This window comes from Pan troglodytes, chromosome 5 (assembly GCF_028858775.2).
Source record: "Pan troglodytes isolate AG18354 chromosome 5, NHGRI_mPanTro3-v2.0_pri, whole genome shotgun sequence".
Classification (NCBI taxonomy): Eukaryota; Metazoa; Chordata; class Mammalia; order Primates; family Hominidae; genus Pan; species Pan troglodytes.
The window spans coordinates 105255679-105280314 of record NC_072403.2 but is presented as its reverse complement, the minus strand read 5'-3'; the positions used below and the strand labels follow the sequence as shown (position 1 = coordinate 105280314).

The following is a 24636-nucleotide window of genomic DNA, read 5'->3' as shown; positions in this document are numbered from 1 at the left end:
TAATATGGCTTGAACTATGCCATGATAGCAGTGAATTTAATTAAACCTCCAGTCTGATAGGCATGTCAGAAATTTTGGTGAATGTCTTTTGTTGATTTACTGGAAAAGCAATTCAGTTAGTAACCTATGAGCTGGATCCTATGTTACCTATAGAAGCTTGCAGATAATACCTATACGCCAGCAGACTGAAGTAGTCTGTTAAAACTGCTGTGAATCAGGTGATGTGGAAGCAAGTTCACTGTTCCAAGGAGCACTCTGCATAATGAAATTCCTGGGCTGACTGCACAATAAGTGCTTTGCTTCATCACAGTCATGCTTTCTTACATCATTACAGTTAAATTTCCAGGCACCAAAACCTACATTGACCCTGAAACCTATGAGGACCCAAATAGAGCTGTCCATCAATTCGCCAAGGAGCTAGATGCCTCCTGTATTAAAATTGAGCGTGTGATTGGTGCAGGTAAGGCTATTGTAGCTTCCTCGTTCAGCCGTTCCATTTAGCCAAGATCGAAAGTCATACATCATAATGACAGGCAAATAATTATCCCTCAAGTATAGAACTTTTGCATTTACCTGAACTGTTGGAAGCAGTGAGGCTGTACTTGTTTATGAAATCTTACAAAAAAATGTGAAAAACTAGCATGTGGCACAAAGAATCCATATATTTTTGGTTTTCTGTTGGATTTTTAAGATATTGTTCTACTACAAGCTACTTTATAATAGCTCTGGCCTGTCATTTAAGAAATGAATTTGTATTTTTAAAAGGTCAGAAATTTCCAGAATTTTGCTGGACATTTCCTTTTACTTGATTTACTGTCTTCTTACAAAACTTTCATTTTTATCTTTTTTCTTGTATTTGTAGGTATTAGCCATTGTACTTTAAATTCATGTGGAAAATTAATGTGTATGAATTATTTAAAGGGAATATTTTCTATATGTATGTATTTTTATACTAATTATACATTTCTGATTCTAATTCCTTTAAATCCAGTAGATATAGTGCATATAAATTCCAGATTTTAAATATTTAATAAATATTTTCTTCTCAAAATTAAAAGGAATAGCAATGTTTAGAATTTGCTGATGTGTCCTCATGCTTTAGTAGGTAGTCTAGGTAATATACTAATATAATATATATAAAAAAATTTTTAAATATATAATATATAGTAGCATAATTCACATCTAAATGTTGACCCTGAGTGTTGGTTAATTCAATTGAAAAATAGTAGCCGTTTAACAGACAGTTTAGGAAAGCGTAACTTCTATGAAAGAGCTCTGAACTCTATCTTCAAGTTTTGATTTCATTTATGCCATTATTTTCAAAAACAACTTTTTTGTGTCTAGGAAATAGACTCCCCTATATATGGGAATGTATTCAATGTAACTTACAGGGCTTTACCAAGTATTTTTGAAAATATTTTAAAATGCTTTCAAATAATTTACTAAAAGTTAAAGAAAAATAATTCAACGCATTTACTCTTAAAAGAAAATTACAATATTTAGAAACTAAAATATGCCTGCTTGTTCTGTTACTTCAGGAGAATTTGGTGAAGTCTGCAGTGGCCGTTTGAAACTTCCAGGGAAAAGAGATGTTGCAGTAGCCATAAAAACCCTGAAAGTTGGTTACACAGAGAAACAAAGGAGAGACTTTTTGTGTGAAGCAAGCATCATGGGGCAGTTTGACCACCCAAATGTTGTCCATTTGGAAGGGGTTGTTACAAGAGGTAGATATTGGTTATATCTTTATTTTATCAAAAAGACTGAGTGTCAGAAATTAGTATTATTATGTACATAATAAAACAAATTATGAAATATGTTGCACAGTCTAAATGAATGTGTTTTCTTGGTATGTAACTAATCAAAAAATTCTTGCTTTATGTTATCACCTCAAGGGAAAAGAAAGCAGGAAAAAAATGAATGCAAGATTAGAGTTGAAGAATAACTCTGATAGATGGAATGACTGATAAATATTTTTATTTCTCTTCAAGAGACATAATAATTATGCAATATAGTCTTTACATTTTACATAAAGTGTAATTTTCTCTGAGTTTTACTCACTAAGCAGGAGTCAGAAGAACACAGTGACTTTTATTTATATGGTTTAATTTTATGAATCATGACCATCTTCCAAGCAGACATATAATGACTTTTTGAGCTTAGCAGCAACAATAAAAGAAATGCTCATACTTCTCACACTCACTCTTTCAAAAGAGCACCATGTGTTTTATTGGGGGATGAGAAAGGAGATAACCCTGCAGCTCAGGTTACGACTTCTGAAACTTTTTTTTTTTAATTTTAGGGAAACCAGTCATGATAGTAATAGAGTTCATGGAAAATGGAGCCCTAGATGCATTTCTCAGGGTAAGTACCAAAGTGATCCACTTATTCTAAATATACTATGCTTGCTACCAATATAATTTTATGAACTTTTTTTGCGATGTAAAATCAGAGCCTTGTAAAATAGTAAGAGGTTAGAAGATTGTCTTTGAAAATCAGATTAATAATCAGAGTTCAAGACTAGATTAAACTAGAATATTTTGAGCATTGAAGTGATACAATGTGGTCAAGAAGTTATTTCCATTAATATTATTACCTGAGGTATGGAGGATGCCCGAAGCCCTGTAATTTGAATTCATGTTATAAAACAGTATATACAATTTTAAATGAAATATAGAGATAATATGGAAAAGACTAAAAGGTGAGATAACCATTCTGTGTTGACACTATGATCACAACTCTGCTCTGTAGAACCATTTTTATTCTATTGTTAGGTGAACACCAAGCATAAAATATATGATTATTAACATTATTTTTCAAATTAATGGTATGTGGTTTATTTGTAAATGACATATAAATCCAGAATATATAAACATAGATATTTTTACTCTCAGAGGCTTTTTAACTAAGAATATTAACATGTGAACATTTTTCCAAATGGCAAAGAAAAAATAATCTAAAGAAAAAGAGAACATGCAAAGTTATTTAATATGATCTAGAATCATATTTAACTCAGGCGTATAAACAGTCATAGGATTTAGAGAAACTTTTATTGCTGCATCATCATGATAAAAGTATCAACTAGAAAATTAATCAACTCAGACTAGCATACTTCATCCAGCATGTTTATATTCAGCTGGAGTAATTTTTTGGTTAAAATGGGTTGGAAGTGGCCAGTCTGGTTGCAAACAGTTCTCAATCCCATTTGCTAGTACATCTGTCCTAGAGACTCCTTGTTACAAGTAATGCTCCTATCAGTAGCAAAACTGAGAAAAAATGAAATGGAAACAAAGTGGCCACTACAATTACTTTCTACATTTTAGTTTCTCTTCATTTTGACTCAAATATTTCCCCCCTTGCTTTTTTTTAGCATTTAGAGGAAAATAAACCTTATTATGTGTATATTAATTTCTTTATATACTTTTATATTATTTAGACTTTTTGGCATGTGGGGAAAACACTTAGCTATTGGGGGTAATTTTTTAGATACTCTATTTCCAAACTTAAAAATTAGCATATACTTTTGGACTTGTGCAATCTCAAACTGTTATTAGTTCATTTTAAAATATCAAATTAGTATACATAACTAAATGATTACCAAAATTATCTTATTTGGCTGTCAGCTAAATGAGCATGTTATTTTTTTTCCACAGGTATCTATATTATATAAAAAATTAACAATTCCCATTATACAATAGCAAATTACTAGCACGCAGATATTTTTCATGGTGATTTTTGTCCCTTTTAAAGTATGCAGTTAACTGGGCTTTTATTTTTGTCTTCCTGCAGAAACATGATGGGCAATTTACAGTCATTCAGTTAGTAGGAATGCTGAGAGGAATTGCTGCTGGAATGAGATATTTGGCTGATATGGGATATGTTCACAGGGACCTTGCAGCTCGCAATATTCTTGTCAACAGCAATCTCGTTTGTAAAGTGTCAGATTTTGGCCTGTCCCGAGTTATAGAGGATGATCCAGAAGCTGTCTATACAACTACTGTAAGAAAAAGTCATTTACTGCACTTCTTCATATTCTTAAGATTTTTCTACCATGAAAGCAGGACCTAATAATGTAAAACTAAACAGGAGAAATGAAGCAAATTGAGCTAAGCATTTTGAGGTTGCTTTTTTTGTTTTTTGTTTTTCTGGAAGAATCATTGTTTGTACAATACATATATAGACTAAGAAGGAAAGTGTTGATAACATGACTGCCCTATATTGGGAGAGTCATAGAATATAGTTACATACAAAAACATCTAGCTACTAGCACTCATATTTGTAGAAAGCTGTAATCACATTTTAAATAAAGATTTAAAAGAATATTAACTATGCTAATCCTTATAACTTTTGTAAGATTAGAAAAAAAGAAAATATGTGAGAATTTATTTAAATTATCCATATTTTGTTTCATTTTCATAGTAACTTTGCCTAGTTTGTCTTTGTTGTGGCTGTTGTTGTTGTTGTTGTTGTTGTTGTTGTTGTTGTTGTTGAGATGGAGTTTTGTTCTTGTTGTCCAGGCTGGAGTGCAATGGCACAATCTTGGCTCACTGCAGCTTCTGCCTCCCGGGTTCAAGCAATGCTCCTGCCTCAGCCTTCCAAGTAGCTAGGATAACAGGCGCCCACCACCACGCATGGATAATTTTTTTGTATTTTTAGTAGAGACGGGTTTTCACCACGTTTGCCAGGCTGATCTTGAACTCCTGGCCTCAGGTGATCCACCCACCTCGGCCTCCCAAAATGCTGGGATTACAGATGTGAGCCACAGCGCCCGGCCTGTCATTGTTTGTTCAATATACTCTTGCCCTAACACCACACAAATCTCAATCAGTTGAGTTGCCTTGTAAACTTGAAATGATGAAACTTGTAATGGTATTCTAAAAATCAGATAAATAACCTTAAATACGCATAGAGATTCAAGATGGGTAGACCTGATGCTGCTGAACTACCAACCAAAAATGCACATATGTATTTATGGTATTTCCATAAATAATATATCAGTTATTATACATATTTAAAATGTTCATTTCTTTTTATAACAGGGTGGAAAAATTCCAGTAAGGTGGACGGCACCCGAAGCCATCCAGTACCGGAAATTCACATCAGCCAGTGATGTATGGAGCTATGGAATAGTCATGTGGGAAGTTATGTCTTACGGAGAAAGACCTTATTGGGACATGTCAAATCAAGATGTAGGTGTTACATTCATTTAAACAAAAAGGATTGAATACATTAATAGCCAGTATTACTGGAACATGTAGGTAAAGGCTCATTAAGAACACTTTTAAATAATTATAAAAGTACAGTTTTCCACAATTACTACCACACTAATTACCATAAATTAGTGGTTCTACTAATTTTATTATTTTGGCTTTCATTTTGAATAATCACTTTCTCTTTTTATAATATAAATTCTATGGACACAAAATAGAAGCTTACTAATGATATTTCCTCCTTAATAAAGATAATGTTTCCACACTTGCACAGCTGGAGTGGGAGCATCACATGAGTAAAAGAATCATTTGTGAAGAGGAGGGAAGGAAGTTTGGTTGTGCTTTGTTTTGTCTTTGAAGCTTATCTTTTTCTTTTAGTGTTCAATGAAAATTCTTTAAATCATCTACTGTTGATTGGTTTAACTAAGTTTTAGTTTCATGGGACAATCTAGATTTTATGATCAATATTAGTAAATGTTTCATAGTGATATTTTAGAATGTAATCACAATAAGAATATCTTTGGAAATTCCTTTCAAAAGTATATTTATTAAATGTACATACCCTGTTGCCATGAGGACATGCTAAAACATAAAACATACTGTTTTCCGTTGAGAAAAGAAACTGATGGTAGTCCATGTGAGCGTATACATCTCACAAAGAGACCACTTATAAAACAATACAGCAAAAGTGCAAAAAAAAAGTTGCTTTTATTAGGTTGAGTTTGTTAAAATGGCCATTTTGTAGGCCAAGAGCACTTATAGTTCAACCTATTGAAATATGAGTGAAAATTAGATAAATGTAGAGCCAGTATGAAATCTAGGAAGATATCCAGGATTGTACTGAAAATCTGGTGGATACCTTGGTTCAGAGCTGATGAGCCAATTCTCTAAGGAAGCACACTGGAAAGTTGAGAAGTTAAGGTTTAGAGGTGTATGAAGACCGATCAAATGGACTCACTTTTCTATAACAGAGATGCAGTACACTTGTGGTAATTAGAAATGAAGATGTAGGTTTGGACAAATTGATGAAGGAGTTTTCAGAGGAGTCTGGAAATGATACTAATGCAAATTCTTGGAGTGTGGAGTCAAAAAAATAAGTAGTGCTTAAGGAAAATCTACATTGGGTCTTTAAACTTACAGTAGTTATTTTTAGACAACTAACATTTAGACTGTTTTATATGTTGTTGACAAAGTTATTTTTGATACTTTCCCTACAAATTTTTTCATTAACTGAGAAGTCCACAGTCTGAAAAGAGGAAGGTTATAAATCAGTTATATCTATTGATATTTTGAATTGGATGATGACATAAAACTTTTTCATTTGCTTTTTGTTTTGTTTTTGTTTTTCAAAGATAAAAGTCTAAATGATGAGTCTGTTTGGCAGAGGCAAAGTTGTTAATATTTGACAGGTCTCAGTGTCAAAGATTTCATGGACTGTCAAAATTTGGACAAACAAATCCTTAGGGCAGAGAAAGAGAAATATTTACATTCCCTAGACACTCCGTGGAGTTTCATTTCTTTTGACACCTTCCTTCTGTATTGGATTCAAACATAAAGGGACTGACAGGACTGACAAATTCAGAGTTCACTTAACTTCCAAAAACAAATAATGGAAATGGTTAAGAAGAAAAAAATTAATATCTCCAATTTTAAATTTTAAAATGTGTTAAGTATTGTTTTTAGTTTTTCTTAAAAATGAACATTATGAATATAGCCTTACTATACCAAGGATTAATATTTTATTAGTCAAATGATATAATTATGTCTATTATGCAGTTTAGTTTTAACCTAAAATATTTGGCACATTCTTTAATTTTTTTATTTAGAAGATCTAAAATAATTAATAAATTTGGACACAGGTTTGTTTAGCAGTGAGAGATTACCTAGATAGGTCAGTTTGTACAGTGAAATTGATATTCATATTCCTCTTATTAGATAATATTCATTATTTTATAATTATGTCAGTAGAGTGCTATTTGAACAATTATATGTTTAATTTTCAATATGCAAATGGAGAAAAATTAGATAATTTAGGATAATGATTTCCATTCTGGGATAAAATTTTCTAGATAAAAGGTTTTTTCTAGGAATCTGTGGTAGGAGTTCATGGAGAGACTTAGATCTATGAACCCCTGTGAACCCCTGATACATGTGGAAACTGCTGTGTATGTGTGAATATATTATTTTTTTTTCTGGGAAGGTTGCCTTCCTCAGATTTTCAGATGTATTCATTGTCTTTTAATTAGCCTAGATGGGTTTATCAAGTGAACCAATTAACTCTACATTATTAAAATTTAGTTGCTAGGAATTTGTCAGGGATTTTAGAAAGCCCTCAAATTTTAAACGCCTCAGATTTTAAAAGATTTTTTTACGAGACACAAGAAAACAAGATGTACAGTGATGGTTACATTTCTAAGCAAGTCCACACAGTTCCAGGCTGAATGCTGGATAAGGTGAGGTTTTTGTAACCTGAAGAGACACAAAAGGGTGGTGTAGAAGCTAATGAGTGAGAAAGTTCTGGACTATCCGAACAGTTTGTGTAACTCTGGACAAGGCAATGAACAAGAAAAACCTAGGGAAAACTAATATACCTATACATGACCAGATTCATACTCAAATAGGTTATCCATTAGTTAACCCTTGAATGGGCACTCATTTGTATTTTTAGGTGTCTATTATTTTCTTAAGTTTTAACTACAATGGAAACAGTCGGATTCAGTTACTTGCAATTAAAACCAAGAGGTTGAGCTTTCCAAATAAATTTCCAACTTTCATTATTCTAAAAAATCTGCAAACATTTAGCTCTTTCCATTAATGACTTTTCAAAGAAAAATCTTCATGTATGTAAATGTAGTCAAATATAAGAAATATTGTGGAAATTGAAAATATCCTTTTGGTTTTCACAGCAGCCATCTTTTAATTGAATTTTATATCTTGATTCATCCAAATCAAATTTTTACCCTCAAATTATGAAATTTTGAAGTTTTTTACTATATAGATTTTATTTTTTTCTTCTAGCAGTATTTTTCTTACATTAGTATTTTAATGTATTGTAATATAAGAAAAAATACTACTAGCATAAAAAGAATAAAATCTATATAGTAAATTAAGTATCCTAATAGTTAACATAAGAAAAAAGTATTTTTTAAAAAATAACGTAAGAAAGTATTTTTTTCTTATATAAAACTAGGCCAGTAAATTGTTAATTTTCCTAGTAGGTAGATATTAGGATGTTAAAAAATTTAAGCTTTTTTAAAGATATGAGACATAAAGATAATTCCTTAAAGCCATATAAGAAAAGTCATTTAAGGGCTTGGAAAATATAACATACTCGTAAGTAAATGTATTCTCAGCTAAATTGTGAGACCTCATTTTCCTTTTAAAAGTCATCACTGATTTATGACTTTATATTTTTTCATGTTAATATAGAAGCAAAATTATGATGTTGTTTTATGTAAAACTTTGCCAAAATCTCATAAGTGAAGTCCAACATATTTAATTGCATAAAATGTGGGTCATGTTATTGTGAGGTTAATGAAATAGAAAATGAGTATTGAGCAGAGGACAGAAGCCAATCATGTCATATGCCATTTTGAGTTATTACAGGCTCGTTAATGGGGTCTTACTGTGTTCCTTTTTCTCTTAATTACAATGGTCATACTGTAATAATATGGAAACACTTCTCAGTAAGTAACTTTTGTTTTTATTTCTAAGTATTGCTTTACAGCATTTGCCAAAGAAGTGGTCCCTGTTGTGTCCCAGAGATCTTTTTTAAAATTACATTTACCCAAATCACTTCTGGCTCCTCTGGGAACTATTTAGATATAGAATTGGTTATGAATGAATTTTATTAGAATACTAAGGCAAATACAAGGAGTTTCTAGTAGTTTCACAAGAATATGTTTCAGATGAATTCAGTGAACCAATTACATAATCCTCTAAGAAGTGGAGGGCCAGCTATCTTACCTCTGTGCATTGTTTTTCCAAGAATATCTAACTATATGAAGAATGTACCTATTTTTTCATTGGAAAAATAATGCCATTCTTAACAGCACAGGCTCTGGTCTGTGGCCTACGTCAAATTCTGTCTTTTCTACTAACAGCTACCTGATACTGACTGGCCCTCTCTTTTTTTTCCTGTGCGCCACACATTCTTTATCTCTAGAATCAGTATAATAATGATACTTAAACCTAATAAGGTTTTTGTAAGAATCAAATAAGATAATTCAACTTTAAAACCATGCCAATCACATAATAAGCACTTAATAAATATTAACAATGATTATTAGTTGCATATTTAACAAGAAAATTGTTTTACTGCTAGGCTAATAAATGAAAACTGCAGAACCTCAAAGTTCAGTTTTTGCCTAAATTAGCTCCTATTGGCTGGTTTTGTTTCAAAGGGTGTATCTTGGATTATGCCAAACTGCTCTATAAGGTCGAAGAGTTCCCAGCAAGTACCTTAAGTGTTCATGTCCATAGGGATGTGACTATTAATGAGATTATTAAAGTCCCAATATCTCTTATTTTAAATGTTATATCTTGTTGTTATTCCTTTAAAAATGTATAAACCATTATATCTTTGAATATAGCTAGGAGTTTCACTTTGAAGTGAGATCAGTGTTGTTTCTCTACAATAACAAAAGGAATCATTAAATTTCTGTAATGCAGTAGGACAACTACAGAGGTTCATTAACTCATTTTTCTAATAATCATTTAATGGTCCTATGTTCAGTGCTACAAAAACTTAAGAATATATTGTGTTGAAAGCTAAAGAATCAATAATTTTAAGTGTTATTCTGAAAGCTTGAAGTGCTATTGAAAATATTATGTCAAGAGGGCATGATAAGATTTAGATTTACATTTTAAAACATTATTTGGAGGGAAAGAAAAAAGGAAAGATCACTCGACTTACATTGTTCCTTTCAGGACACCTGAAGATAAGCTATAAGCAGGGAAATAGGTTAGGAGGTGGTGGGAAATAATGAGGACTGAATTAATGTTATGAGCATTAGAATGCAGTCATGTCAAATCAGAAATAGACTGTATGTGTTTAAATAGAAGCAGCCTCAAAGACAAAAAGCCGCTCATTTTCCAATGAAAAAAATACCCCCAATTGCTTATTGTGTGGTCATTTTGAATATATAAAATTTCAGAAGTTATTAGTTTATTTATTCCCAGCTTGATCTGCTATTTAAATCATTTAACCCAACTTTCTAAAAGTAAATTACTTTTACTTTTATTCACATTTTTTAACATAGCATTTTTGAATCCAAGTACAGTGCTATTACTGGAATGTTTTGCAAAACCACTGAAATTCTTAGCATTTAAAATGTTTTTTTAAAAAATATAATTTCTCCTGTACTTATATATTTGTGATCCTTGCAGAGTTACCATTTGTATGTATTTGTTTGATGTATAGCTTTTAAAAGGGATATTTTAGAGGAATGTTTACAGTGATATGCAACATTTGTAATTATGGGATCATAAAAGGAAATTTTTAAGTTCTGTCATATGACCTCCATTGCATTTAGTACCAACACTGATTAAGGTCACTTAAGGCCAAGGTGTTTTCTCCATAATTGTTGTTCAAAATAAAATACTTGAAACACCTCAGTGTGAAACTTTGTAAAGACTTAACTATGAGATAATCACTCCATCACTTCAGGGAGATGTATATATAGAGAGAGATATATAAATGTAGATATAGATATGGAAAAACACTTTTTCTAGTATTTGAGCATATATTGTATTTGGGAAGTAGAAAATCATCAGAAAGTGGTGACTAATTGTGTATATAAAGAGGATGTGAGGCAGGAGGATCAGGATGTGAGGCCCTGGAGTTCAAGGCTGCAGTGAGCTGTGATCGTGCCACTGCACTCCTGGATGACAGAGCCTGGATACAGAGCAAGACTCCGTTTTTTGTTGTTGTTGTTGTTTGTTTGTTTGTTTGTTTTTAAAAAGAGAGAGAGGGAGAATGAAAGAACCTGGGACAGTTTTCAGCTTTCTGACTGGGACTGGATGTGCCATTAGTTGAAATAGTAAAGGATTGGGAAGAGAGGTGATAAATTCAATTTTAAATATATACAGGGGAGGTACCTATGGACAATTCAGATGAAAAGTTTAATAAACTGATAGAAATACAACCTAGTGATTAGGAGAGAGTTTGGTCTTAAATTTTATACTCATATAAATTTTCAAAAATTACTATAACTAAGTCCATCTATTTACTTTTTAAACTTTAGAGTTAGAGATTTTTCTTAAAGAAAAAAGTAGACTTTTTTTCCCCTTATACAAGAGAATTTTTTTTCAAATATTGTTGATGCCAAGTACTGTACTCATTACATCCTATCCTACAACCTTTTATATTTTAAGGTGCTATTTTTGAATGTCAGCATGCATCTTAAGGATGTGTTTCCCTAAAAATATTAAGACCATCAACATTTCTTAAAGCCAGCTTTTTGTTTGCCTACTTTTGGCCTTATTTTCTTTGAAAATTCAAAGATTTTTTTTTCCTCAGAGGGTCATTTTTTGTTACATTTCTACCATTATATCAGTCAGTGTCAAAGGATTTGTTCTTCCCCCTCGAATGCTATTTTAGTGTTCTCCAATCCCTTCTTATTTCTGCTGTTTGTCTTCTTGTTCTCTTCCCTTTGCTGCTCAGATTTGGATCATTTTCAGATTTTTAAGATCTATTTTTGCCTTTCATATAAATAAAAAACCCAAGTCTGAATGATAATTTTTCTGATTGCTACATACAAATGTTTATAGGGGCCTATTTTTCACTAACATTCAAAGCTTCATATAAACAGTTTTTTAGGCTATTAGATATAAATAGGCAGTGGTATGCTGATAAAAAATAATAATAAAAACCAGCTCTCTGACTGGGAAAGCCCTGATTTGTACCCTTTCCCTATTTCCTGCTGTAACCCTTCCCCCACGCTGATTTCAATCTGCCAGTGTAAGGTAAGGGAACTTGGAGTAGGGAAGGGATGCAGTCGCCACTCATAAACCAGTACAACCTCGCTCCTGTCTTACAACTACTGTCTTATAACACTAACAATAAGCTTCATATTATTTAAAAGGCTCATGTGCTTGGTAATATTTTCTATCATAGTACATTCATATTATTTTGCTACCCTGTTTAAAAGTGAATCATTTTGGCTCATTCTGGGTAACTCAAATTCCTTTTACAACTTGCAGAATTATTAAATGTATGGGCACATATGTATACTCACAAAGATATACAAGTAAGATATTTCCATAACATGTTCCCTTTTGAAAGCCTCTGGGATGATGTTAAAACTATTTCCATCTATTGTACCCTGGATGAACTTAATTGCTGTTCCCTATTGCTGAATTAACTAGGAAATGTCATCATATCCTGCATTTCACGCACTCCTTAATAACATGCTTAATATTCATGGAAATTTTGGGAAAAAAGTAAGTCTTTTGTGAAGCATTGTGCTTCATTCTTCTCTGGATAAATCATTTTGCCTACCGGGAAATTTGGTTTATTATAATTGAACCTAAATCAGTAATATTTGTAATGTCCTTTTGGCTATTAGGTTATAAAAGCAATAGAAGAAGGTTATCGTTTACCAGCACCCATGGACTGCCCAGCTGGCCTTCACCAGCTAATGTTGGATTGTTGGCAAAAGGAGCGTGCTGAAAGGCCAAAATTTGAACAGATAGTTGGAATTCTAGACAAAATGATTCGAAACCCAAATAGTCTGAAAACTCCCCTGGGAACTTGTAGTAGGTAAGAAATGCCTAAGGGAATGGAATCTGGGAGAAATTAAAATAGTAACATAAACCATTTATCTCCTCCACCCCACCACAATGGCAAATTGACTTTTGTGTTGACATATAAACTCATATTAAATGTATTGCATTTACTGAAGTTTATTTTTTTCTTTTCAGTTAGGCTTACCTTAATTAGTGTTTGAAAAGAATCTGTTAGTTATTGCATTTTTTAAACTTACAAGTATCACTAGCTGCTTTTATAAAAAAAACTTTATAAACTGGATTTGTGTGATAAGATAGCAGCAGTTCATATTTTCAGACCAATATTATTATTATTACATGGGTTTTTATTACTGTTGTCCTTGTTTTTTGTTATATGCATAGTATCTATTTAACTGTTTTGCTTCAAGTCATTTAATAAATGATTCAATGATGTTAAAGTTTATAAGAGAAATTCAGGCTAGGTGCGGTGGCTCACGCTTGTAATCCCAGCACTTTGGGAGGCCGAGGTGGGTGGATCTCGAGGTCAGGAGTTCGAGACCAACCTGGCCAACACAGTGAAACCCCATCTCTACTAAAAATACAAAAATTAGCTGGGCGTGGTGGCGGGCGCCTGTAATCCCAGCTACTTGGGAGGCTGAGGCAGGAGAATTGCTTGAACCCGGTAGGCAGAGGTGGCAGTGAGCTGAGATCACGCCACTGCACTCCAGCCTGGGCGACAGAGCGAGACTCCGTCTCCAAAAAAAAAAGAAAAGAAAAAAAAAGTTCAATACATGATTAAAGAGGTGTACTCATTAAAAAGAGTCCATTCATCCTTTGCATTTGGCTTGCTTGATTGTAATGCATGTTAATAGTTATTCAGCCTCAGACGCCAGGTAAGATTGATGCTCTGGTTTACATTGGTAGTAAGTTAGGCACCTGTGGAGGTGTTCTAACTCCCCAGGCATTCACAAGAATGCCATCAGCAAAGGAGATGCACAATATCTCTACAGCACCCTTGTGGCCTGAACAGGTTAGAACACAGCCATATGTGCATCATTTACTCCCAATTACTTTTGGAAAAGCAAATGAACAATTATTTACTGATTCCAAATATTGTTGGCTGTACTTTTAAAAACATATGGAAGACAAAACCGGGTGGTCATCATATCTAAATAAAATGTAAATTTAGGAGTTTGTAGTTACTGGCCTCCTGGATGCTTTAGGTTTTTATTAGCATATCGATGTATTTTTTATTATGTACACCAATTAAAACATCTAATTTTGTTCTTTATACCTTAATTTTATATGGGCCAAAACATTCTTTCTTTGGTAGTTCAGGATAATATTCGCTTTTCTGTTTCATTTTTATCTAGGCCAATAAGCCCTCTTCTGGATCAAAACACTCCTGATTTCACTACCTTTTGTTCAGTTGGAGAATGGCTACAAGCTATTAAGATGGAAAGATATAAAGATAACTTCACGGCAGCTGGCTACAATTCCCTTGAATCAGTAGCCAGGATGACTATTGAGTAAGCTTAAACTCTTAAAATTGTATTTAAGGATTTATTAGGTACAATCTACACTTTATACATTAGGTTATCTTCTTTATATTAAAAGAATTTGAATCCCAAAATCAAGAAAAAAAATACTTCTTTAACAAGTTCTTACTGCGTACCAGGCATTATACTAAATAGGCCTTTAAACATATTACCTTTTTAACCTTCACAACAATAATTGTATTAAGTCTATAGTTTCATACTTATGTTGTTGCCAACAAGGCTAAAGTTCAGAAAATTTAAATATTTCCCCTAAGCCAAGTTAACTAGTAAGTAATAACTAATATGGCTCCATAGCTGGTGTTCTAAACACCATCCAATGAGGTTTCCTCTGTAGTTAACTTCTGTATTATTTAGATTCTTATTCACTGGGGAAACTTTCTCCATTGCAAAGGAGGATTTCTTTCACCATGTTTGTGTTGAACTTAAATAATCTCAAAACTTTATACTCAATGCTGAAATGCATTAGAACGTCCAATATGATTATTTCTGAAGAGATCAAAAGAAGCTTAATTCAGTTAACCATAGCTTAAAAGTAAGAGTTCAACTTACTTTTTGGAAGATGTATGATCAATTCCTTTTTTTTTTTAACCTGAGAAAAATGACCTGATAAAACAACTTTTGAAATTTCTATGAACTTGAAGTTAAAAGAACTCACTTTTCCTGTCTGGCTCCATCACTAATTATGGGTTCCTGGACAATCTAAAAATCTCCGAACCTCAGTTGACTTGGCTGCAGCATGACTTTCATGGGTGACATAGTTCCTCTCAGTCAATGTGTTTGAAAATGGAAAACAATAATCAAGGTTCCATTTGTGGGATCCTATATTGTACTGTCATCATTTTTCCAATGAGATGAAGACCAGCAATCAAATATTATTTTCTGGTATATGCCAGGAAATGTCACGTACATGGGTTTAAGTGTGTGCATGCTATTTTGTTCAGTTTTCTTCCAGTCACGATGTGGGCATTTTTACACTTGGGTCCCCAAAGCAATCTGTACCCCTGAAAACCCACGTTTCTCAGTCACTGCCATGAAAAACTACGGTGCTATAGTTTTGCAATATTTTAGCTGCTTGTAAAGACATCAGCTCATTGTATCTGGCTATTAGGAAAGGCAAAACACAGATCCAATTCTTAATTCAAATTTAAGCTATTAAACATAGACGTACATTTTAAAAGATAGTTTTTATAACATATAATGAAATGATTGAACTGACTGAAATAAGTAGATAACCAATAATATGCTCAGAATTACCACACGTTAATTAAATCCAGTATAAAAACTTACATGGTCATTGATGAGTTCCAATTTTTCTACTAGATCCCACAAACTGTTTTCATTATCCTTTATCAAGCTTTTTCCAGTTAGAAATTTCTAAATCCCTATTAGGTTCAAGAATACAACATTTCAAATAACATTTCCTAACCTTTCCTTAAGTTAATAATAGTTTTAAGACTTTAATAATTTCTTATGTAAAATTTCAAATCACTTTAAAAGTGAATTGAGAGTAAATTGAGAACCTGAGCAGTTAGGTTTTTACAAAGGAGAATGTTGATGTAGGTTTTACAATTCTGATCTGCTGCAGGGGTGTGATCATAATACCCAAGAACACTAAGATAAGATCTATTTGGCTAAGATAATATATTTAATTAAACAGTTGATGACAGTTTAGTGCCACATTTATTCTTTGTAAGGTACCTAATAAAAAGTGCATTTGTCTTTTTCAGGGATGTGATGAGTTTAGGGATCACACTGGTTGGTCATCAAAAGAAAATCATGAGCAGCATTCAGACTATGAGAGCACAAATGCTACATTTACATGGAACTGGCATTCAAGTGTGATATGCATTTCTCCCTTTTAAGGGAGATTACAGACTGCAAGAGAACAGTACTGGCCTTCAGTATATGCATAGAATGCTGCTAGAAGACAAGTGATGTCCTGGGTCCTTCCAACAGTGAAGAGAAGATTTAAGAAGCACCTATAGACTTGAACTCCTAAGTGCCACCAGAATATATAAAAAGGGAATTTAGGATCCACCATCGGTGGCCAGGAAAATAGCAGTGACAATAAACAAAGTACTACCTGAAAAACATCCAAACACCTTGAGCTCTCTAACCTCCTTTTTGTCTTATAGACTTTTTAAAATGTACATAAAGAATTTAAGAAAGAATATATTTGTCAAATAAAATCATGATCTTATTGTTAAAATCAATGAAATATTTTCCTTAAATATGTGATTTCAGACTATTCCTTTTTAAAATCATTTGTGTTTATTCTTCATAAGGACTTTGTTTTAGAAAGCTGTTTATAGCTTTGGACCTCTTTAGTGTTAAATCTGTAACATTACTACACTGGGTACCTTTGAAAGAATCTCAAATTTCAAAAGAAATAGCATGATTGAAGATACATCTCTGTCAGAACATTGGTATCCTTTTTGTGCCATTTTATTCTGTTTAATCAGTGCTGTTTTGATATTGTTTGCTAATTGGCAGGTAGTCAAGAAAATGCAAGTTGCCAAGAGCTCTGATATTTTTTAAAAAGAATTTTTTTGTAAAGATCAGACAACACACTATCTTTTCAATGAAAAAAGCAATAATGATCCATACATACTATAATGCACTTTTAACAGATTGTTTATAGAGTGATTTTACTAGAAAGAATTTAATAAGCTCGAAGTTTAGGTTTATGAGTATATAAACAAATGAGGCACTTCATCTGAAGAATGTTGGTGAAGGCAAGTCTCTGAAAGCAGAACTATCCAGTGTTATCTAAAAATTAATCTGAGCACATCAAGATTTTTTCATTCTCGTGACATTAGGAAATTTAGGAAAAATAGTTGACATATATTTTATATCCTCTTCTGTTGAATGCAGTCCAAACATGAAAGGAAATAATTGTTTTATATTATAACTCTGAAGCATGATAAAGGGGCAGTTCACAATTTTCACCATTTAAACACAAATTTGCTGCACAGAATATCACCATTGCAGTTCAAAACAAAACAAAACAAAAAGTCTTTTGTTTGTGAACACTGATGCAAGAAACTTGTTAAATGAAAGGACTCTTTACCCTAGAAGGAAGAGGTGAAGGATCTGGCTTGTTTTTAAAGCTTTATTTATTAAACCATATTATTTGATTACTGTGTTAGAATTTCATAAGCAATAATTAAATGTGTCTTTATAGATATTGCAGGAATGTATACATATTGTGAGTAATGCTTTCAAAACTTATGAAAATCATGAACTACCCCAGAATTGAACTGTTGTACTTCCAAAGAGAATTGGGCTGTTTATAATGATTTTAATAGAGAACGATCCCAGGGATCGGTCATAATTGGTCTTGTTTGATAATGTGGGCATCCACAAACAAACAAACAAATAACAGAAACAAAATCTGTAAATGTTCCTTTGTAAAACTTGTAAATTTTATTTATACTGTCTTGTTTTGTACACACATTTCTCTGTAGTGGGCTCTGAATACATTGAAAATGCACTATATTTTTCTATTTTACTTGCAGAGCATCACAAAAGAACAGGTATTTTCAGTGCTACATAATGTGTTTTCCCACATTTAGGACCAAAGATGGCTATAGAAAAACTCAAATGGATTGCTTCCCAAACCCCTCCCCACCCTTTTTTTTTTTTTGGTTTTAAATCACTGTACAGTGTTATTTGATATTTTAATTTATTTTTTGATTGACTAGAAAAATCATTTTAATTTCACTAAAATGTTTTTTGTCCCTAAGGAAAAGTAATCTGTAAAAATAATTTTAATTAGCATAATACAGTCACCTAGACACTTCCATTTGTAATCTTTGTAATAGACTGTAAATATATTTTTGGAACTATAACACAATGTGCTTGAGGGTTATTTTTCAGTGTCTGCAGTGTATACAAGTGTTTATACTAAGTCCAGCACTTTACAATTCTAATCAGTAGCATTGGCCTTTGTGAGAATGAGTGAAAGAGTTTGAGTGAGTGTTCTTAATTCCTTTTGGATTCTAGACTCACTAATAATGAAGTTCTTTTCTTGTTCATAGCTTAAGGTGCTTATTTTTTCTATTAAAATTAAATTAACAAAAGCCATTCTAGAAATAGAAGACATAGTATGGTACATGCAAACGGTGTCTTTCCTGCTTTTTTCTAGCACTAGATTTATAGTTGAGTAGTCTTTCTTGAGTAGAAGGGCAGAATAAAAGTTTTTTTGAGTTTTTTTCAAAAATAACTTTTTCCTTCAGCAATATACCTCATCTGCCTTAAATTTTTTACAGCTCTTTACAGGGAAAGGGGAGAAGGGATGGGAAAGACACACAGCACAATAGGAAGTGTATGATTACATCACTATCTCGTTTGTAAGTTTCTTTTCCTAATCAACATTATGATTTTGAAATACATGTATGTGAAACAAATATTAAGAGAAAAAGAATTAACATTGTAATGCTGATTGTAATACTCTCTTCCAGAAAGAGATGAGATGGTATAACGATAAGAATGTACAACTTGCACCTTGAAATCTTTTTTTTTAAATAAATTAGTGCTCAGGGGAGGAAAAGTAGAGAAAGTGAACGTCAAAAATAGAATTCCAAAATTATAAAAATGCAAAAGGAAATGGCCTCCTTGCTTTAATAGAGCCACCTTTTTTAGAACACTGTCCTCACACTTGACCTGTGTTTTGCATTCAGTACTGAAATAAAAGTAACTTGTTCTACATTTGAATCTAACATTTTCTCAGCAATTGATCTGGGCCTTGTTTACTAGAACTGGTGGTTTATGCTTGTCAGAGCACTATTAGTTGAATCATATTGTATACTTATGTAATCTACATTAGCTAGTACTGTTTAGGACTATATTTTAATTGCTCTTCTTATCCGTGTTTTTAAGACAATTAAAATGGTGTGATTCACCTCTCTTTTTTATTTAGGTAATGCTGATATTCTCCCTTTTGTTTCTTGAGTAGCCTAGAACTACGCTACTCACTGATGTGCATGTTCAAATAAATTACTGATGTGTATTTTTTTGCTGTATGTGGAGAAATCATGGGGAACTCGGGGCGAGATGTGCTTTTCGTTGGTTGAATTTGTCCCTCCTTGCCTAAGAAATACTACAGGGGTCATCCTTTTATAAGGACAAACTGCTTTTGAACAGTGTCTTCAATGTATCAAGCACAAATAACTCTTTCTTCAACATGAATCATAAGTCTCTTTTTACCAGCTTAAAATAATAAACAAGTCTATTAGACAATGTAAAGAAAATCCTGTCTCCAATCATTGGTGGATTCCTTTATATCCCTTACACGTTCTTTATTTTCCTATACAATATTACAAGAAGAGATAAAGTTTTGTTGAAATAGTTGAGTGGACCAATCAGAATACGAAGAAAAATGAATATCCATTACTTCCTTTTGTTCTCTTGCACACTAACCTAATTCCACTCTAATTATTACAGAATAACAAAATTATGTCTTCAAAGAGCCATACTGCCAAACAGTTATAATTTTTCTTGCTCCTTCCTGAAACTACTGCATGATACTAACAATAATATTTGCATGAGAGAGGAAATATTTTGTCGTTGGACGTTCACATATATTTTAAACGTTTGATATAATAAATGAACTTTTTTTTTTCATTCAGGTTACTAGATCATGCAAACGTTAAATCCAAAACAAAAGGAAAAAGTGATAAATCTGGTTGAATGATTGAGTTGTTTGACATAGAAAGTGACTCAGTGACATTCTAACTTGCACCCGAAATGATGAATACTAAGCACTCCCTATTTTAAAACATCACCCTCTTAAATTCCCCCCAAAAATGAGAATAATAGGCAAATGTCAGATGAGGTGCTATTGCTAGCTATCATACTTGTAGTGCTGAGGCTCATGCTACACCAAACTGAAATTCAAAGATAATCTTGATATCCTGGCCTGTCCCTGCCCATTTCTGATATACATATTAACAAAATGCTGCTCAAAGATGCAAGACATAAACCAACATTCTTCTTAATTTTATACAGTGATAATTATATATCCTGGAATACTGAGGGAGATCCCGGAAATTATAAAATTATCTCCAAAATATTAGATTTATAGCTGGTACAAAAATACACTATCATAAGCCATTATTAAAATACACAAGTTCCACAACTAAATAAAAATTATATTTAAACATTTATGGTAATCATCAGTAACAATGTTTTCGTTGAAGCACTTATCTCCTACTTTTACCCTTCGTTGTATATTGTTAGCTGCAATGAAAAGTCAATGTCAATTTTGAAGAAAGCTACTGAAAGAAACACACAAATCAAAGAGATTATCTAAATCCTAAATGCAAAAACTGTAACTCCAGATAGTAAAATGATAAAGACAACATGGTGACTGGCAAATTTTCAAGCTGTGGAGCAGCATCCTCTTGGCCTTGTGTTGGTGTCCCTGCAGTATCCCACACACTCCTACCAGCTGTTCTTACTCTTCTGTCTAGTGCATCTCAGCATAGCTTAAAGAATGTGGGCAGGAGAATAAAATATTTCAACAGGAATGCTTCTGCGAACCTCATTAGAGTGAAGTGCTGTAAGGGGGTGGATTTTTTTTCAAGTTCAATGATTGGATGTAATTAAATCTGTAATTAAAACAATAAAAGACCTCTTCTGATTGACCTTGAGGTTAAAATAAATGTAATTAATTGATCCAATTTAATTGGACCTATTGCACAAAGTTTAGTAAGTAGGGATGCACTAGCCAACTATTTTGTAGATAGGTAACAGTAGTAGGAATTTCTAAATTTGATAATTTGGCAACAATAACAAGTGAGGTGTTGTCTATTCTAAACCTCCATTAATGGCAAATAAAGCTCCATCGGATATAACCTGCACCTTGTATTTCATTAGTTTAAATGTCCTAGTTATCTACTGCTGAAGATTATTTTTATCTCCCTCTTGAAATTCAAATTAGGTATATTTGTAGATTTTATATATAACTAAAGAAGGTACAATATGTTTTTCAATGTGCGGTTAATCATAGATCTTACTTGAAGATGCTCAGAGGAAAAAAATGAGCAAATTTGTTTTAAGTAGCATGGTTTTAGTCTCACCATTTCACATAACAAACTAAATAAAATGAATGACTAGACAACAAACAATAGGAAAACGAATAGAAAATGTTAAGCCGCATATGCAGAACATGTTGAAATAAATCATAGGATTTTTAAAACTTCATAGAAATGAAGCAAACAATTTAAGAACACCTTTAAAATGTAACATGAATTTGCAGATGCTTATTACACTGATAGCACAGACTCCACAGCAAATTACAACAGAAATTTCTGAGTTTAACTTGATATTCTTTTGTCAATTTGCTAGAAATATGCACTGTTTACATTAAAAAAACAGACAGAATATGAGACTACAATGTATTCCTCCCAGATGACAGACACCCATGCCTTTCTTCATTCCTAACATTTGCAAGAGTGTTTTCAGGGATCTGCTGGCCTGGAGATCTGCATTGTAATTCTTTGTTTTCACTTCGATCCTCACCAGTTACACACTGAGCTCCATATGAGTTCACCAGGACCCAACTTAACAGGAACTACAGGAACCTGACACTGAAAACAGTCATGCTTAGTTTTACCTGAGAAATGAATGTGGGTTAATGCTTGAGTTACTGCTATTATTGTGATGGCTTCTCTCATAATAAAGGAGTCCCTGTTCGGTTAGGTTAGTTGTGGAGCCAGCAGAACAAGGTGCAATTAAATATCTTCCGCTCTGCTTACAAAACAAGACCCGCAAACATTAAATACAATCCTTCATATTTTGAAGAGGATTAAGTAATATTGTATAGAAATTTGTATAGAAAAGGCAGAGATGAATTACATCAAATCTTGAAAGTCAAGTAGGAGAAATTGAGTTTAATAGGAGAGGCACTACAAAGCTATCAGCAATTTTGGCCAGAAAAAAAGGATATGGTGGAAATGAAGGTTAAGGCAATGGTGTCTGAAATACAGATTAACTACTGTTTCTGGATCAGATCAATAGATTATACGCTCCTTGACTTATGAAGGGGTTACCTCCCCATAAACCTATTGTAAGTTGAAAATATTCTAAGTGGAAAGTGTATTTGATGCCAGCAACACAGCAGAGGGTCCCCAACTTAGTTTCTTCACTTAGTATGGGGTTATCAGGACGTAGTCTCATCCTAAGTGGAGGAGCTCCTTAGAATTTAGGTAAACAAGAAGTAGTGGGCTTCTATAATTAGATTGACAATCTAATGTTTTGATTAAACTATGAGGTTATGGCCTCCACTGAATACACAGTATGGCCTCTACTGAATGCACAGTATGACCTCTACTGAATTTCACACCATGGTCAACTCCACAAATCATAAGTGAAACTATTCTAAATTGGAAACAGGCTATACTTCCATGCTCCCATTATTTTGCTCTCCAGCTTCACATTCCCTCCCACATTTCTTTTTCCTTCTTTCAGTTTTGTTTGTTTGTTTGTTTGTTTCCTTAGAAAGAATCTCACTCTGTCGCCCAGGCTGGAGTACAGTGGTGCGATCTCAGCTCACTGCAACCTCCGCCTCCTGTGCTCAAGCAATTCTCTCGCCTCAGCCTTCTGAGTAGCTGGGATTACAGGCGTGTGCCACCACGTCCAGCTAATGTTTGTATTTTTAGTAGAGACAAGGTTTCACCATGTTGGCCAGGCTGCTCTCGAACTCCTGACCTCAGGTGACCCACCTGCCTCTGCCTCCCAAAATGCAGGGATTACAGGCATGAGCCACCGTGCCAGGCCTCCCTCCCACGTTTCTAAATGAGAGAAATTCCCATCTCCAAGATATAACTCAAAAGTTATTTCCTGAAAGTCTTCACTGACGCTAGGAACCCAGAGTTAATTCTCTTTGGCGCTTTGCTTACACTGCTGCTGCTACTATTATCCTACCTTGTTCTGTCAGATTATTTGTGTGTGTCTCTCCAACTAGATCAAGTGCTCTTGGAGGGCAGAAGCCAAATGGAAATCTTTGTTTTATGTCCTTAGGGACTTAGCAGTTTCTGGCACTCAGTAGACACTGTATAAATATTTTAGAATCCTTGAAGTGTAAATTAATTCAAATTGTTTTCTTCTTAAAAGGTAGCAAGAATCAGGTGCTCTGAAGGATGCACAAAGTGCAGGAAAGGTGGTAGGAAAACGGGTGTTGAGGGAGAAAACTAATTTCAGAGCATGGATGGATGCTTCTGTGATGGACTGGGGAAGCAGGATCGCCCTGAGGGGCTGAGAGGAGGAGCAGAGGTGTGAACCTGTGAGAGAAAGGAGGGTGGAATGAGCTGATTAGTAAACAAGACCAGGGTGTACCACATAGCAGCACCTTCCAGATCTTGAAAAAGAATAGGCGGCATCAATGGCTGCAAATAGGCCAGATCAAATAATTTGAAATCAAGTGGAGGAAATTGGACTTGATGAGAGAAACAATGAAGGATTATTTACCAATATCTCATTTGATGAGGGAGACACATGGTAAGACAGTTTTTGAAGAAACAGTAATATGCAAAGGTATGTGAAATGTGATTTTGACCACTTTAAAATTCAGACAAGATGAAGACAAATATTTTTTTCTTCTTCCATAATGAAAAAAAGCCGTCATTCTATCTCCCAAACTCAAGATATCAGTAATTCTATAGTTAAGTAAAAATATAATAAAACAGAATGTTGTTGGCCAGCCTGTAAGTCTACTTAGCATTTATATCATGAAAAAGGTAGCATCGGGTGTTGGGGTGATTGAAGAAGGTTTGAAGCCAGACGGTGTAGGATTTATTCTTATTACTACATTTGTAACACAGGGAAAATGATTTTATTTCTCCATATCCTTTCTCTTGTCTGTAAAATGGGCAAAAATACTACTTACTTTAAGAGTTGTTGAGGGAGGAGCCAAGATGGCCGAATAGGAACAGCTCCAGTCTACAGCTCCCAGCGTGAGCGATGCAGAAGATGGGTGATTTCTGCATTTCCATCTGAGGTACCGGGTTCATCTCACTAGGGAGTGCCAGACAGTGGGCGCAGGTCAGTGGGTGCACGCACCGTGCGCGAGCCGAAGCAGGGCGAGGCATTGCCTCACTTGGGAAGTGCAAGGGGTCAGGGAGTTCCCTTTCTGAGTCAAA

The 24636-nt window shown here is 33.6% G+C and overlaps 1 protein-coding gene across 4 annotated transcripts in view; it reads left to right on the top strand.

Annotated features, from left to right (window-relative positions):
* The window catches only part of EPHA7 (EPH receptor A7), a 178349-nt gene extending 158844 nt beyond the window's left edge, over window positions 1–19505 (top strand). For 2 of the 4 annotated variants that reach the window (XM_054686144.2, XM_016956010.4), the window contains exons 10-17: window positions 347–460; window positions 1539–1724; window positions 2300–2361; window positions 3787–3996; window positions 5037–5186; window positions 12776–12969; window positions 14309–14464; window positions 16222–19505. In XM_054686144.2, the coding sequence (XP_054542119.1) occupies window positions 347–460; window positions 1539–1724; window positions 2300–2361; window positions 3787–3996; window positions 5037–5186; window positions 12776–12969; window positions 14309–14464; window positions 16222–16336 (1187 nt within the window). In that variant the 3' untranslated portion in view covers window positions 16337–19505. Of the gene's footprint in view, window positions 1–334; window positions 461–1538; window positions 1725–2299; window positions 2362–3786; window positions 3997–5036; window positions 5187–12775; window positions 12970–14308; window positions 14465–16221 lie in introns of all 4 variants that reach the window. The other 2 variants (XM_016956011.4, XM_003311386.5) reach the window with 1 other exon arrangement.
* The last annotated feature ends 5131 nt before the right edge of the window (window positions 19506–24636 follow it).